The 17,646-nt window shown below is 44.8% G+C and overlaps 1 protein-coding gene across 7 annotated transcripts in view; it reads right to left on the bottom strand.

Moving 5' to 3' along the window:
* ZMYND11 (zinc finger MYND-type containing 11) overlaps positions 1–17,646 on the bottom strand; it is a 147,908-nt gene that overhangs the window by 13,297 nt on the left and 116,965 nt on the right. For all 7 annotated transcript variants that reach the window (XM_073629918.1, XM_073629917.1, XM_073629916.1 and 4 more), the window contains 2 exons: positions 14,905–15,023; positions 13,536–13,743 (listed from right to left, as the gene is read on the bottom strand). In XM_073629918.1, the coding sequence (XP_073486019.1) occupies positions 13,536–13,743; positions 14,905–15,023 (327 nt within the window). The remainder of the gene's footprint in view (positions 1–13,535; positions 13,744–14,904; positions 15,024–17,646) is intronic.

A 17,646-nucleotide genomic window follows, 5' to 3' on the forward strand; every position in this document is an offset into this window, starting at 1 on the left:
CTCTCTCATGTCACGCTGCTCCCCGTTGGCCCTTCCTCTCTTCTTGTCCATCCCAGATGATGTCACAAGCAAATGGGGATGGACGAGAAGAGAGGAGGGGCCGCCGGGGAGCAGCGTGACATGAGAGAGAAACTATCACAGACGCTTCCTGCGCTACTCTGCATGATGGCTAAATCTCAATCTACCCGTCAGGCGCCAGCTGTTGGCAATTGATGGGTAGATCGCCGCGGACCTCCGATGCAATAAGCGACCGCTGAAACCGGCCCACTGAGCCATCGGCCCACCGGGAAACTCCCGGTAGTCCTGATGGCCAGTCCATCCCTGGTCCCCGCCCATCAGACATGTAGCACAGAGCTGAGAGCTCTGAAACTTTTCCTCGGTTCTGTGCTACCCTTCTGATAGGTGGAGAGGATAGGTTGGAAAAAAAAACTGTTTAATGAATTAAAAAATAACAAAACAGTAAAGTTAGCCCAATTTTTTTGTATAGTGTGAAGGATGACGTTATGCCGAGTAAATAGATACCTAACATGTCATGCTTTAAAATTGCGCACACTCATGGAATGGCGCCAAACTTCGGTACTTAAAAATTTCCATAGCTGACGCTTTGAAAATGTTTACAGGTTACCAGTTTAGAGTTACAGTGGAGGTCTAGTACTAGAATTGTTGCACACGCTCTAACGCACGCGGCGATACCTCACATGTGTAGTTTGAACGGAGTTTACATATGTGGGCGGGACTTGCGTGTGCGTTCGCTTCTGAGCGCAAGATACCGGGGACAGGGGCGTTTTAAAAAAAAAAATGTATTATTTTTTATTTTTACACTTTTTTTTTACATTTTTATTTTTTTTTCTTTTATTCCTATTACAAGGAATGTAAACATCCCTTGTAATAGGAATCTATTTGACAGGTCCTCTTTATGGAGAGATGCGGGGTCCGTTAGACCCCACATCTCTCTTCCAGCCTGGAAAGCATGAGATCGTGAAAAAAAATTCACCAATCTTCATGCTGACAGCCGCGATCACGGCTTTGTTGACATCCAGGATCCCGGGCGTGACGTCATAACGTCGCGCCTGGGCCTCCGACGGTCATAGAGATGACTGGTGACCATCTGGTCACCGGAAATCTCTATCGTCGTCATCCGGCGCCGGCCGATTCTTTCTCCAGGCTCCGGATGGCACGGAAGAGCCCGGAGAAGTACCGGATGGCGGCGGGAGGGGGGCGTCCCCTCCCATCGCCTATAAGAACGATCAAGCGGCGGAACTGCTGCTATGGTCATTCTTATCATGCACAGAATCGCCGGCTGAAAAGAATGATATTTGAATGATGCCTGTAGCTACAGGCATCATTCAGATATCCCCCCCCCCCCCCCCCCCCAAAGTGAGGACGTTTTTTTACTATGGCCCGGTTTTGAAGTGGTATGAGTGAAATAAGTATTTGATCCCCTATCAATCAGCAAGATCTCTGGCTCCCAGGTGTCTTCTATACAGGTAACAAGCTGAGATTAGGAGCACTCTCTTAAAGAGAGTGCTCCTAATCTCAGCTTGTTACCCGTATAAAAGACACCTGTCCACAGAAGCAATCATTTAATGAGATTCCAATCTCTCCACCATGGCCAAGACCAAAGCGCTGTGCAAGGATGTCAGGGACAAGATTGTAGACCTACACAGAGCTGCAATAATAGGTTTCAAGACCATCGCCAATCAGCTTGGTGAGAGGGTGAAAACAGTTGGTACGATTATTCGCAAATGAAAGAAACACAAAATAACTGTCAATCTCTATTGGTCTGGGGCTCCATGCAAGATCTTACCTTGTGGAGTTTGAATAATCATGAGGATGGTGAGGAATCACCCCAGCACTACACGTGAGAATTTTGTCCGTGATCTCAAGGCAGCTGGGACCATAGTCACCAAGAAAACAATTGAAATCCTGCAGTGCCCACAAGGTCCCCCTGCTCAAGAAAGCACATGTATAGGCCTGTCTGAAGTTTGCTAATGAACATCTGAATGATTCAGAGGAGAACTGAGTGAAAGTGTTGTGGTCAGATGAGACCAAAATCAAGCTCTTTGGCATCAACTCAACTTGCTGTGTTTGGAGGAGGAGGAATGCTGCTTATGACCCCAAGAACACCATCCCCATCGTCAAACATGAAGGTGGAAACATTATGCTTTGGGGGTGTTTTTCTGCTAAGGGGACAGGACAACTCCACTGCATCAAAGGGATGATGGACGGGGCCATGCACCGTCAAATCTTGGGTGAGAAACTCCTTCCCTCAGCCAGGGCATTGAAAATGGGTCCTGGATGGGTATTCCCACATGACAATGACCCAAAACACACGGCCAAGGCAACAAAGGAGTGGCTCAAGAAGCACATTAAGGCCCTGGAGTGGCCTAACCAGTCTCCGGACCTTAATCCCATAGAAAATATGTGGAGGGAGCTGAAGGTTCGAGTTACAAAACGTCAGCCTCAAGACCTTAAAGTGGGTGTAAACCCACTGTAACAAATTTACATAATATGTTCTGTAGCTTAATACAGTGCCCCCCCCCCCCCCCCCCATGTTTTATTAAAAAAAATACCTCCTTCACCGTATCTCACAGCGGCTCCCGGTGTTCATGTAACCGGCTGTGTCTCCCCCCTGCTGTCTTGTAGAAGCAGCAGGTGGGGCTGAGATTTCCCCGCTGAAGTCAGCGGGACGCGAGGAGGAGAGGAGACACGGCCTGTCACGTGATCATCGGGAGCTGCCGTGAGATACGGTGAAGGAGGTATTTTTTTTAATAAAACACACAGAGACAGGGGGGCACTGTATTAAGATACAGAACGGATAGTATACCAAAATATATGTTATTCCTGCAGCATGAGGGGGATGGGCCAGCACTGAAAACAGGTTATAGGCAGAGGGGGGTGGAGGACAGAGGACACAGACACAAGAGAGCAGGCTGCGGATGACGGAGGCACGCAAACAAACCGTGTCAGGGGCTCAGCAGCCATGATTATCGTGGTCTGTTTGCAGAGGGAAGGGTACAGCCAGGCAGGATCAGCCAGGTATTACAGGGTGCCAAATTACACAGGACAAGCACTGTGCTGTGTAACATGCTTTAAAGGAGTAGAATCTGTGTTTTTTTTTTTTTTTTTTTTTTTTGGGTTAAACGCTTCAATGACTTGGAGAAGATCTGCAAAGAAGAGTGGGACAAAATCCCTCCTGAGATGTGTGCAAACCTGGTGGCCAACTACAAGAAATGTCTGACCTCCGTGATTGCCAACAAGGGTTTTGCCAGCAAGTACTAAGTCATGTTTTGAGAAGAGGTCAAATACTTATTTCACTCATTAAAATGAATAATTAAATAAATTTGTAACTTTTTTGAAATGCGTTTTTTCTGCATTTTTTGGTTGTTTTTCTGTCTCTCACTGTTAAAATAAACCTATCATTAAAATTATAGACTGATCATTTCTTTGTCAGTGGGCAAAAGTACAAAATCAGCAGGGGATCAAATACTTTTTTCCCTCACTGTATGGACAGAGGCAGCTGTGGGGAGGTTGGAGGTGTAGTGAAGAGGTTGCAGCTAGCCGTTTAATGCACAGCACCCCTGGGCCCCTGCAGTTCTCCCCTCCCTATCACTGTAAAAGCAGCACTGCAGCAGGACAGATTGAACAGCCTCAAACTGTATAGGAACGGCTGCCGATCAGTCAGCAGGACAACGAGAGAGAAGTTGAAGAGTGAACTGTCCAGCTCCAGCTGGTCTGCCTCCTGCTGCCTACTAAGCCAATGGGCGCTACTGTTCCCAAGCCCGCCACCTCTCTCTTTCTCTCTCATCTCATCACCAGACTATGAATTCAGGGTTTTTTTTCTGAAAAAATGCTGATCAAAATTCAGCTGGAAAATTAACAAAGAATCTCTCTTGCTGCCTATACAACATATTTAAATAGCATCAAACTTTTACACAGAAGTTTGGACCTCGATCCTCCAATACTCCCTGGTTTGAAACAGCAGAGTTTCACATTAAAAAATAATTTAATAAACTAAGCGATGACCTTAACAAAATGAATATATTCAAGATTAATGCTTTTAAACAGCAACTCCAGGTAATAAAAAATCAGCAAACTGCTAATGCAATCCAGAAAAGCATACAACTGGCACTACAGCTGGCAATACACTCTTAGAGGACAACATCCCAGCAGGGGGAATTCCTCCATTTGCTTAATTTGTGTTGATGGGAAAAATCAGCTTTTTTTTCCCCTTCAAATCACTGATCGGTGTATTCTGACAGCGGAGGGTAGCTGTTGCCAGAGGACAATATCCCAGGGTAAGAGGGAATCTTCCATCCACTTCATCTGTGTGGATAAGTGAATCGGTTTTATTTTCTTCAGCCTGCTGGCTCAACAAAAATAAACAAAGTGTATGGCCGGCTTTGGATAAGCTCTTTTGTAAATGCATGGTGAGAATTAGGTTGACCATGGTGGCAAGCCAACAGATAAGGAATGCAGTGATGATCCCATGACAGCTAGGGCCAGACACAATATAGCATTGAAAGTGTTACCAGGGTGAGCTCTTTTTCGCAACCAAATCATAAAAACATACATACACACTGCATTAAATTCCGACCTACTTATATACCTGATGAACAAATATGGCACAAAATGGTAACAGAAGGATTAAAAATGCTGCAAAGTTGGGAGTACCATAGGTCAGTCCAGGACAACCCCTCCTACTACCAGAATGCCTCTTTTGCAGCAAGCAGTACTGAATGCATAATCATAAACACAGAGGGGTTCAACCTGTATCCATTGAACCTTGAGCAAAGGACTTTATGGTGAGTACAAAACTCCTATTTTCTTTCATGTTCAATGAGGGACAAAGAAACCTTTAACCTTCGGCATGCCCAAAAGCAGTCCAACTAAGGGATGGGCAACAAAGGTAACAAACAAGAGAACAAACTTCAAGAGTTGAGACTTCTTGAAGGACCTTACACCCAAAGCTGGCATCACATGAGGCCTCAACGTCCAACTGGTAGAACTTAGGGGATGTGTGCACAGAAGACCAGATGGCAGCTTTGCAAAACTAAGAAACAGTAGTCTGGTGCCAAAAAGCCCAAATAGCACTCACAGATTTGGTAGTGTGTGCCTTGACAGGAGAGGGTGGAACCTGATCCTCGATAAGCTTTGATGATAGTCTGTCTGAGACACTGGGATTGGGTGGAATGAGAAGCCAATGAACCCTTATGGCGTTTGTCTGTAATTATAAAAAGTGAATCAGTCTTCTTGAAAGATGCAGTGTCAAAGAGAGAAACTCTCAAAGACTGAACCAAATCTAGACAACTGAGTCAAATTTCCTTAAGGTAAACTGGAGCTGGAAAGGCAAAAACTACCATAAGAGGGAAGTCCTGGGCCTCAACACCACCTTGTCTCTGTATCCAAAAAAAACAAACAAAAAAGGCCCATGGCAGGAAACAGTTGCCAGTTCAGACAGGTTTTAAACAAGGAACGAGGCAACAATTTAATGTTTTTAAAAAAAGATAGCAAGAGCAGAAAAACAGACTTACCGCAGTGCTTAGAGCCTATTGTTGGTCCACACCAAGCTGTTGGAAGGAGAGAATTCATCCCACATGGAATCTGCTAGGGTGGAAACCCTGAGACTGACTCAAACCAAGTAAAGTATACCTTTCATGAAAGACCTTGTGAGAAGTAAATTTCCTAGATTTTAGCATTATGGGAATTACTGATTTATAGTTGCCAGTTCTCTCAGAACTTAGCTTTAAACAGCCATGCGGTTAACTCCAGCAAATGAAGCAGAATGGCAAACTGGTCCAGACTAGCTGGTAGAGCCCACGGAGCGTCTGCTAGGAGTCTTACCAAGTTGGAGTACCACATCTGCCTGGGCCACTCCAGAGCAATGAGGATCACCTGAACGCCCTCCTTTTAAACCCTGTGAAGCAGACAAGAAAGAAGTTTCAGGGAAGGAAAGGCTATACACCAGAGCACTCACTGCTTCTGCTAGAGAATCTGTACCTAGAGACAAACCTGTCCAGTTTGTGGTTGAACCTGGAGGCCCACATCAGGTATTCCTCCCCGGTGACACAGATCCTGAACAACTCCTTTGGGTTTAGGGACCACCCTCCTGGGTCCAGACATTGTCATCTGAGGAAGTCTGAATGCCAACTGTAAATGCATGGGTTTTAAATGGCAGACAAGGCTGAAATGTGACGTTCTGCCCAGTACAAAATTCACTCTACCTCTCATCACGGTGAGAATTCTAGTACCACTGTGATGGCTGCTATATGCTACTGCTATGGTGTTGCCTGACTAAATCTGGACCAGATGACCCTCCAGCAGGATGATCAAACACTACAGAGACTGACAAATTGCCCAAAGATGGGAAGGAAGGACTTCCCCGATTTTAGAGACAGATTGCTGATCAACCAAGCCAGGGACAATCTGGCCCTAGGTGCCAATAGCATTGGTTTGTCCACGGACTGGACAGACATGTCCCGAGACATCATAATGTTGTTGCAAGGTCTGCCTCAAAAGGAGCCCAATCACCTAGGATTCTCAAACCTGGAATCGGAGAGTTTAAAGCTTCTTCTGAGGGATAAACACTCTGAGCTGTATCTAGGACTACAGGTGGAAATTTTAAATAATTTGGTTCAAATTTTGATGTCCGATGGTTCAGGATCCATCAGGACCACTACAGTGTTTGCCCATTTAAGCCCACACTTTCCAACAGAGCCTGAGCTGACTGTTCCCTTAACAGGACATTATCTAAGTATCCCACAATAATGATGCCACAAGAGAGTAGTGTCAGAAGGCTTGGCTGACTTTGAGCTTCAGACCTTGCAGTGGGACAGTGAGCCATGCTTGGGGGTTCTGGGTATGGATGTTGCGGAAGTGGTGCAAAGAAAAGGATTTTTCTTCACCGCCAATGGGGGATGAACCTTCCCAGTCTCACCAATGGGGGATGAACCTTCCCAGTCTGTGTCTAAGGCTTCTTCCACTGAGGAAGATGGGTGCTCTGACCACCGGTAGCATCCTTGAATTGACATCAAGAGCTGGTCCAAATTGAAGTTTTCCCTCGCAGGCTACACAGATCAAATGCTTCTTACATGCAGGTTGTGCAGTCCAGCACTTTGACCATAGTGCCCTACACATGTATTGACAGAAGACCCACGCAAGAGTTGAAACAAGAAACTTCTAGCAGACCATTACAGCTGAAATGTAAAGCTACAGACATTTGCTGTGTGTTTTCTATAAGAAACCTACCTCAGCAGTGGTGAGGCAAAGTTACACCAAAGATAGAGTGAACAGCAGGGCAACCAGAGAGGGCTTCCACACCTCTTATTGGCTTTGTCCTCTGCCAGTATGGTGGTCGCTGTGTAAAGGCTAGACACTACCTGATTTACCATGGAGAGAGACTACTTTAGTACAAAATTAGCACTGCTCATTTACTACTGTAAATGAACAGTCCGCACTTTGGGCGGGTCTCTGAATGAAGAAAATGTATACAGAGTTGAAGAGGGGGTGGTATCTAGGTAAATGCGCTAGCAAAATTGGGTTAAGTTGTTCCCGCAGCAGAGCTAACGAAAGGATGTCTATCCTCCTAGGACACTAGCAAAAGAAGAAAAAATGAGGCATGAAGATAGTAGGAGGGATTATCCTGGGCTGGCCAGCAGTATTTTTGTTTCAATATGTCAAATCTTCCTGTTGGTGGCAGAACAAACTAATGATAAAAGACTTTGGATGGGCCTCAATACACGAGAAAACAAGCGTTAATCAGACTCAATAGCATACATTTAAAAAAATATGTAAAATTTGCAGCTGACCTTTTTTGCTCTTCTCATGAAACTCCAGGACCGAAAAATCCTACCTCGTGCTCCCTGGGGACTTGTGTTTGCCATAATTGACCCTTGTCTGTACTGTGCTAGCTGATTTCAAAACTAGATTAGCAGGACTGTCTGCCCTAACAAAGGGTTAAAGATTTCCAGGCCTGGCTGGCTCACTGTATGCTAATACACTTAAAAAATTGCCTGTCACTTTTGTCCCCTACTTGCACATTGGCAATTGTTCAGAGCGATAGAAGTGGCCTATAGTGCCCTATGTATAGCCTGCTCCACACAGCTAGCTAAAAAGGTAAGAGATATTTTTAGTTATGCTGTGTAAAAAGAAACAAACATAGTGGGGATTTCTCAAATTTGACTGCAAAAGCAGAAATACACTTTAGTCTGAGTGATGCTACACTTGAGTGTAACATATTCATCTGATTACAGGTGTTAATTTTTTTGCGCACTTTAGTAGAAATATGCTATATTGGAGCTGCTTTGGAGCAGGATCATACCTTTTTGGTCCAATAGACTTTATTATGGAAGCGTCTGAAAGTTGTGCTTAACACAGATTTTCTCAGGCGCTCCCATTGAATTCTCTGGGGTCAAAAACACCCAAATCTGCTTGAAAACAAGCTACTGCACTTTTTTGAGCAAGTGTCACCTGAGCGCTCAAGTGTGAGCAGATGCTACTTATAACAATGGGGTTTTAACGCTGAATATTTCAAATCTTTTACAAAAAACTCAGGTGTAAATGGGGTCTTAGTGTCAAAGCTCCATGGTCCTATCAGATAGAAATTGCCAGGGTAAAAAAAGTTGGAGGTTTGCATCTTTCAGGGATTGATGCTCTTACTTACATGAAGTTCATTCATCCAAAATAATGACGGCACAGCTCACCGACTGTCAGACACAGAGGAGTCGTCACATTTGAGACACATCTTCTCAGCCTCAGTACACTGTTGCATTAATTCAGTTGGTGAACACACTACACTTTTTTTTTTTCTTTTCACACCTTTTTGCTTTCTCATCTCTTCCTAGTCTCATAGGAAACCAGAGCAAGACTTATTCTAGATTCCTCTAGGACTAAGAAGGGAGGGACAGGATGTTTAGTGGAGCAATCACGTCTTCCAGCATCCCTATGCATAGCTGCCCGCTTTGCATCGTAAAACCACATCACATGACAGCAGTACAGCCAATATGGGGACATTTTTACAATTGACTGGCTGCAATTTACTGGCAGCTGTGTTTCTAAAGAGGCAAGGTTAGGGGTGGGTGGCAACAACAAGCAGGCTTGGGGACTGCAAGGGATGAGCCAGCTAGGGAGGGAAGAGAAACGCTTATGATGCTGATCTGCAGTTATAAAGAGTGAAGAAGGAGAGGCAGTGATGAAGACAATGCACAACTGCAGACTCGTAATTCAGGTTATCATTATGAACAACTCAGAGAATACCTACCTCAGTGACATCATCCAGACCTGGAGGAGTAATAATAAAACCAAAAGGCGAGAACACAAAGGAATGGTGTGCTATGCCTATGTACATTATACAAGCTAACTACTTCAATACTGGGCACTTACACCCCCTTCCTGCCCAGGCCATTTTTCAGCTTTCAGCGCTGTCACACTTTGAATGACAAATGTGCGGTCATGCTACACTGTATTGTATATATTGTACATGTGTGAAATTTTTATCATTTTCTTCAAAAAAAGAGAGCTTTCTTTTGGTGGTATTTAATCACTTCTGGGTTTTTTTTTTTAGGAAAAAATAAGACTGAAAATTTTGAAAAAAATAAAAGTTTTTCTTAGTTTCTGTCAGTAAATTTTGTAAATAAGTAATTTTTCTCCTTCACTGATGGGTGCTGATGAGGTGGCGCTGATAGGCTGCACTGATGGGCACTGATGAGGAAGCACGAATATGCCGCACTTATGGGCACTGATAGGTGGCATTGATATGTGGCATTCACTAATGGGTACTGATTGCTTACACTTGTGGGCACTGTTTGCTGGCACTGGTGGGCACACTGCTGGCACTGTGGGCGCTTTATTTTAATCAGGGCACGGATAATCAGTGCCCTGATTACATGCCTAGATGTACTCTGTGAGGAGATGCCGCTGATTGGCTCTCTGCTCTGTGAGGCGAGGCATAGCCGATTACCGGCATCTCTGTGTTTACATGTGGACACAGCCGATTACATGGTTAAAGAGCTGCGGCTCTTTACAGAGATCGGGGTTGCGCCGTGTCCTAGCAACACGGCGCGGCCATGACCGGCGTGTGAGAGCGGCCGTTCTGGGCGCCATCATATGACGTCCATCCAGAACGAGTCGCACCGGCCCGCCGTCATTTGACGGTGGGCGGGCGGCAAGTGGTTAAAAAGAACTTGGTGCCAGATATTTGTATTTATATATATATGGTGCATGCAGTCTAAGGAAAGTGCAGATGTTTTTTCCTTCAACCCAGCCGCTTTTGTTGGACAGACAGCTGTACACACCGACCGAAAGTAAACTGGTTCCTGCTGAACCGGCTGATTTTAGGCCAGTGTGTACCGGTATTTATTATGTCTCACAGAGATCCCCCCAAAACAAACAATGCCTTCACCTGCTTTTCTTTTCCAGGAAAAGACATCACCTTTTTTCAGGAATTATCCAGGGTCAGCATTTACTTCCTTGACTGGGATACTGGCTCAGAAATGACAGTCATGTAAATCTTAGTCACTGTGCAGTTCTTGGCTGTGTTCAGAAATGTCTAAGATCAGTTCATGATGTAGCCTCTCTTCTGACTTACTCCAAAGTTAAAGTGCTTGTAAAGCCTAAACATTTTTTACCCAATGCATTTTTTGCATTAAGGTAAATAATGTTTAGGTGTCAGCATCCCCCCTCACCCCACCTTTTACTTACCTGAACCCATCATTCAATCTAGTGCTGTGGACGTCTGCGGCCCTTCTCCTCTCTCACTTCTAAGTTTCGCTGGGGCACCGGGAGCCATTGGCTCCCAGTGCTGTCAATCAAAGCCAGTGATGAGGGAGCGGGGGCCGAGTCCCGCTGCCTGCGTCAATGGACACAGCAGCGGAGCTCGGGTGCAAATACGCACGAGTGCTCCATAGGAAGATGGGAAGCCGCTTCCCATGGGGGCACTGGACAGAGGGGAGGGGCCAGGAGTTCCGGCGGGGGACAAGAAAAGAGGAGGTCCGCAGGCAAGTATAGACATGTTTGTTATTAAAAAAAAAAAAAAATGTACCTTTACAATCACTTTAACATGTTCCAATCTGAATACTGGGGGAGAGAGAGGACTGAGGAAATGCTTCCCCCTGCCTGCAGCAGGCTGACCACATTATCTCAGCCTAGATAATAAAAGGCTTTTTTGAAAAATGATACACTTGCTGTATATTGTGACATCTCAGGAATGTATTCCTACAGATATGTAAAACCACTGATGGTTCCACTATAATTTTCAAGTGAAGTTGAAAATGACCTCTTATTTTAGTACAAATGTAGAAATAAAGCTTAATTATTACTTTTTCCCACCACCTGAAAGCGGTATTAAAAGTATAACTGAAGGCAAAACTTTTTTCAGCTTTGGATATAGTAAGGCAGGATTACAACCCGTGTCAGGTTTTTTTACCCTCTGTGTCCCACTGGGGAGATCTCCTTTCACTTCCTGTATCATAGTCAAACAGGAAGTAAAAAAATCCCTGCAAAATGAAGAAATCTCTGGGTTGTCCCCAGAACCCATTAGAAGATTTCCCTTGTACTAATGTTATGGGGACAACCCAAAATTTGGGATTTACTTTCCGTACTAATGGTAAACATGGCAAAAAGAGGGTGAATCTCCCTAGCGGGGACACAGACGGCAATAAAATAAGGACAAGTGTTCGAATACCTCTCCACTCTATCAAAACAAAAAAATAAAAAATAAATTGCCTTTAAACTCTTGCCGACCGGCCGCTGGACGCTTTAAGAGGTATGGGGGGGGCGCGTGCGTTGCGCCGGAGCTGATGCACGTGGTCAGCAGCCGCGATGTACGCCAGCCACCCACGATCGTTCCATAGAGAGAATAGGGATCTGTGTATGTAAACAAACAGATCCCCGTTCTGACAGGGGAGAAGAAAGGGATCTGCTGTTCCTAGTGATCAGGAACAGCGATCTCTCTCTACTCCCACTCAGTACACTCCCCCCACAGTTAGAAACACCTCCCTATGGAACACTTAACCCCTTCTTCACCCCTAGTGTTAACCCCTTCCCTGCCAGTGACATTTATACAGTAATCGGTGGCTATTTTTAGCTCTTATCGCTGTATAAATATCAATAACCCCCCCCCCCCCAAAAAAGTGTCAAAAGTGTCCGATCTGTCCACCGCAATCCTGATAAAAATTGTCGATCACCGCCATTATTAGTAAAAAAAAAAAGAATAAAAATGCCATAAATATATTCCCTATTTTGTAGATGCTATAACTTTTGTGCAAACCAATCAATATGCGCTTATTGCGATTTTGTTTTACCAAAAATGTGTAGAAGAATACATATTGGTCTGAACTGATGAATAAATTTGTTTTTTTTTACATTTTTTTGTGGATATTTATTACAGCAAAAAGTTAAAAATATTGTGTTTATTTCAAAATTGACGCTTATTTTTTGTTTATAGCGCAAAAAATAAAAACCGCAGAGGTGATCAATGCCACAAAAAAGAACGCTTTATTTGTGGGGAAAAAAGGACATACATTTTGTTTGGGTACAAGAGTTGCACGACCGCACAATTGTCAGTTAAAGCGACGCAGTGCCGTATCGCAAAAAATGGCCTGGTCAGTAAGTGGGTAAAATCCTTCCGGGGCTGAAGTGGTTAAGTTTTACTCTAAACCCCAAAACAAAAATGTAATGTATTGCAGCTTAACAATCATTAGATGAGATGGCTGCATTAGTTCTCTTTTTAACCCCCCCCCCCCATATTTTCAGCTGGTGATCTGGCCAGTAACACCGTTCTTGTATTAGAGTGCTCCCAACCTGGATAAAGGTGCACAGGGGTAACGGGGTAACTTTGGACAGCAGCATTGATAATTTGGGGGGAGCGGTGCCGGATGCACTAGCAGATGTAAATACACTGAACAAACTGCAGCTGAACTCCAGCTAACATTATAAGCAGTTGCAGCAAACTTTTTTTTTTTTTACCTTTGGGATAAAGGTTTCACGTAGATAAAAAAAAATCTGATCATTGTAAGCACCCCTGTCAGCAGTAAATGGTTTGTCTCAACCCTGTAATTGCTACACATGCAGAACAGCTTGTTCTGTTGAAAAACAGACCTACTGGCTAGGTCACCAGATGAAAATAAAGAAAGCCTAAAAACAAGAAAACTAATGCAACCATCACATCAAATTTGTAAGCTCCAATATAATAAAATGTTTGCGTTTGGGTTCAATACTGCTTAAAACATATTTTAAACCCCCATCAGACTTGTCAGCTTTTAGTAACCTTCAGAGAAGCAACAGTTTGTTTCCTCTTTTGGATATCCAGAAGAAACAGAGGTTCAAAACTGTAATGTGTCTGCATCACCTTTGCAGGTCTGTTTGAACATAAGCAGGTCACAACTGCCAAAGAAAGCATTTTAAAGAGGCTATGAAGTGCAGTGACTGAACCTCTACAGTTTTATCTGGAAAGCAGAGGGGTGCAAGACAAATGAAGCATTTTTGTTGGTGCTAAAATGTAATATTTTTACTGCAAATTTCAATTGCTGATCACTTGCCTGTTCATTACTTGTGGATGAGATACTAGATTCGGCTTCTTCCTCCCCTTTGTCTTCTCCTTTGGATTTCCAGAATCGCCCTTCACGTAGGAAGCGCTGATGCAGTTCAAGTTCATCACAAGCTTTTTTCCAGCCCATACTGCGCTTTACATGTAACTGATGAACATTGATTGTAATCTCCTGAATGTTTTCTGAAGGGATCCAGGCCCTGTATTCATGGGAGTTTTACAAATATGACTACAGATGCAGCACTGTCTCAGTTCTTCTACATAGATAAATACTGCTAATGTTCATCAAACAAATTCCAGTCCAAACAAGTTTTTCTACAATTTCTAATGATATAGTTTCTCAAGCTAAACAATTGGTAAACTGCCAACCCAAGCTGCTAACATATTTCAGGGACAGAGAGGTGACCTACTCCAGATGCAGCTTTGCTGACATCGATCAGGCTGAAATCCCCATCAACACTGGCTGTGCCTACAGACTTGCTGGAATCTAACAGACTTGTATGCTGCGGCAATCTCCCAAAACTGGGGAGCCTTGAGAGACAGCCCCATATCCAATTGAGCTCTTTGGACATACTATCGACGTCCAAAGGGTGAACCCTTAATCACACGTTGATGGCTGCTGTAGTGGGTTTTGTTCAGCCGGTGACCGGCTTCTAAAGTGAGAGTGATGTGGCAGCTCCATAGCTGCTGATCACTTTCACAGAGCTGGCCGGTTTCTTTGTATGTATGGATTGCATGGGTTGTTGCCAATATGTGGTGAAAAATCTCATGTCAATAGCACCTTTAGAAATATATTTACCTAGAAAAATGATAACGTATGCAATACTTATTTTACCCACTGTATGTGTAAAGCGCTGCGTAAATTGATGGCGCTATATAGTACTGTATATAAAAAAGTGTCCTTCCTCAGACCGAGATAAACCCCTATATACATCTAGTAATTCCAGATAGATACATACGGCCCCCATTCCCTTTCTATATTCAGCCTCCCATCCTTTAGCTAACATTCATCACCCTTAATGGTCCAGTCCAGCTTTTTCCCTTATTCTTCTACAGATCATGGATCAAAAGCATTTTACTAAAAAGCCAAGAGGCATGCCTGTTCTATTATTGTTTATGTATCACCAATTACACACAGCCCTCCGATACTTGCTAATCTATGTATATGTGAAAAAAATGCAGCGCTTTTCACATTTACCAGTTATTGTTTGTCACAATGTATGCAGCTGCTGGCTCACATATATTTTATTTTTGCTATTAGAGCGCAGTGTTTTCTTATTCTCTAAGCTATGTATATACTGGATCATCTGCCGCTCAACTTTGAAGCCCAATAAGAGCAGTTTTTGTGATATTTCTGTTACCTCTGGTGATGATGGCCAAAGAATCGAACATCTACTTGATTGTCTTCTTTTTGCATGACTTTGGCAGGCCAGAAGCCAAAACCTTTCATCTTAGCCCAAACCAGCTCATGGTTAGGGATCTGCAAAAAAAAAAAGCTATATGTATGATAATGTAAGATAAGGAACGGCAGATTGATCAGAACATATTTGTCATTAGAGTTTTTGTAGTCATGGAAAAGTGCACTGCTCCAACCCTCCAAACATTCTTCCCATATGCTGGAATCAGGTGCTGACTTTATTCACCAGACAAGTTTCAGCACATGTGTATACAAATATGTTGCGCTTATAACATAAGTGATCCTGAGTGACAAATGAGAAAACACAAAGGTGCACAATTACAAAAACAATAAAACAACAAATTCTGAGTGAACAAAACATGCAGAATCTGTGTATGAAAGTCCATATGGAAAAACTCTTCATCAACAGTGAAAATAATAACTGAGTGCGTGGCAGAAAACGAAAAACAATGCGATTCCAAAAGCGTAGTAAAAATCCAAAAATCCTTCAATCTTTACCCAAGAAGAGAAAGAGGATGAGACAGGAGGAGAGGGAGGGAAATCCTGGGATCAGAAGACCAAACACCACTTGGTATGCGGGGACCCTTACCAGAACTGGTGGACCCCCTAAAGAGCAAAGTCTAATGCGCCAGCAGATTTAGCCCTCTGCAGGGTCTAGCAAACTTCCGTCCTCCTGAAGCACTCCAAACGCAGCGGAAATCCTCCGTGATGTCCTGGTTGGAAATGGAGAGTCCGGTCTGTGAACCACACTTGACTATTTGTATCCGGTATGTAACGCTTCAACCTCCAGATGAATGTTGCAGCAAAGTCCAGTTGTAGGGGCACCTGAGGATCATGCGGCAGCTTTCTTTGTGTCGGAGACAAATCCTTTGGATGTCACAGCCTCCAAAACGTACCAATGTCATTGTTTAAGCTCCTGGCTGTTGCAGAGGTGTGCAGAGTTACCGCTTGTTGGCCTGTCAGCGTGGTGAGCATTGGGGTCTGTGAATGGGCCGGGCAGTGGCTGACCTTTTGCGGGGGTGGACGATACGATCCTGGGGGGCGATCAGTGTTACCGCTGCACTGAACTGCTGTGCTGTACCCTGCACTTGATCGCTGAGCTGTACTGCTTTGATGTATCACTGTGCTGAACGTTCCTGGGCAGCCTTCCTCTTTCTCCTAGTAGCACAACCCACACCTTTTCCCAGGCTCCAAGCTTCCCTCTCTCCTTAAGCAGCCTGTCTCTCTATCCTGCTATGGTGCTGGGCTGCATGGTTACCCCTCATGGACGCTCAGTTTTCTCACCACACTGTCCTCCACAGCCCTCGGTATCACTTCCCACAAATACAACTCCTTTCACATCTGTCCCACTGCTCTACCCACCTGCTTTTCTGTCCCACCACTGAACCCCCTCCTCCTCATCTGCCCCAACACTGAACCCCCCTGCTCATCTGGCCCAACACTGAACCCCCCTGCTCATCTGCCCAAACACTGAACCCCCTGGCTCATCTGGCCCAACACTAAACCCCTGTGCTCATCTGGCCCGCCCAACACTAAACCCCTGTGCTCATCTGGCCCGCCCAACACTAAACCCCTGTGCTCATCTGGCCCGCCCAACACTAAACCCCTGTGCTCATCTGGCCCGCCCAACACTAAACCCCTGTGCTCATCTGGCCCGCCCAACACTAAACCCCTGTGCTCATCTGGCCCGCCCAACACTAAACCCCCCTGCTCATCTGGCCCAACACTGAACCCCCCTGCTTATCTGGCCCAACACTGAACCTCCCTGCTCATCTGGCCCAACACTGCACCCCCCCTGCTCATCTGGCCCAATACTGCACCCCCCTGCTCATCTGGCCCAACACTGTACCCCCCTGCTCATCTGGCCCAACACTGTACCCCCCTGCTCATCTGGCCCAACACCAAACCCCCCTGCTCATCAGCCCCACCGCTGCGCCACAGGAAAAGTTGGGTGTGATTTTCACTGCTCTGAATACTGGCTCTGGCTTAAAGGGACACAGAGTGCAGGGGTTCAGTAGCAAATGATGCAAAGGTTCAGGAATAATTTCAACAGAAGCTCAACAGTAATTCCACAAACTGTCACCCGATTGTGGTTTTCTTAATCACAGTGAAATCCCTTCTTTCTGAGATTGGTAATGGCAACCAAGCGAGTCATCTTCCTCCAGATGGTGCTTTGTTGTAGCTGCGATTGTCAGCTTTTGTTATGGGGAAGAGATTGGGTGCAGTTCTGCTGGGGGGGGGGGGGCACAAGAATCACCGACTTCCCTTCCTGCTTGATCCTGCGAAGAAGTCGTGGACGCAGGCAGAATAGGAGGGAATGCATAAATCAGTGAGAACTGATTCCACGGGAATAGCAAGGCATCTCTTCCGCATGCTAGCGGATCCATTGTTTTTGACACAAAGTTGTCGATTTCTTTGTTGAACCTGGACATAAACAGATCTATGTCTGGGATCCCTCATCTTTGACTTATTGACAGGAAGCTATCGGGGTGAAGGAACCATTCTCCCGGGAACAACTGCTAGCGAATCATGTAGTCCACCTCCCAATTTTCTATTCCTAGAATGAAGACTGCCGATAGGCAAAGTACATTGTTTTCTGCCCAAGACAGGATATGATTCACCTTTCTCTGGGCCGCACAACTTCTTGTGCCCCCTTGGTGATTAATATAGGCCATTGCTGTGGCAT

The sequence above is a fragment of the Aquarana catesbeiana genome, linkage group LG05, assembly GCF_042186555.1.
Source record: "Aquarana catesbeiana isolate 2022-GZ linkage group LG05, ASM4218655v1, whole genome shotgun sequence".
NCBI classification, from domain to species: Eukaryota; Metazoa; Chordata; class Amphibia; order Anura; family Ranidae; genus Aquarana; species Aquarana catesbeiana.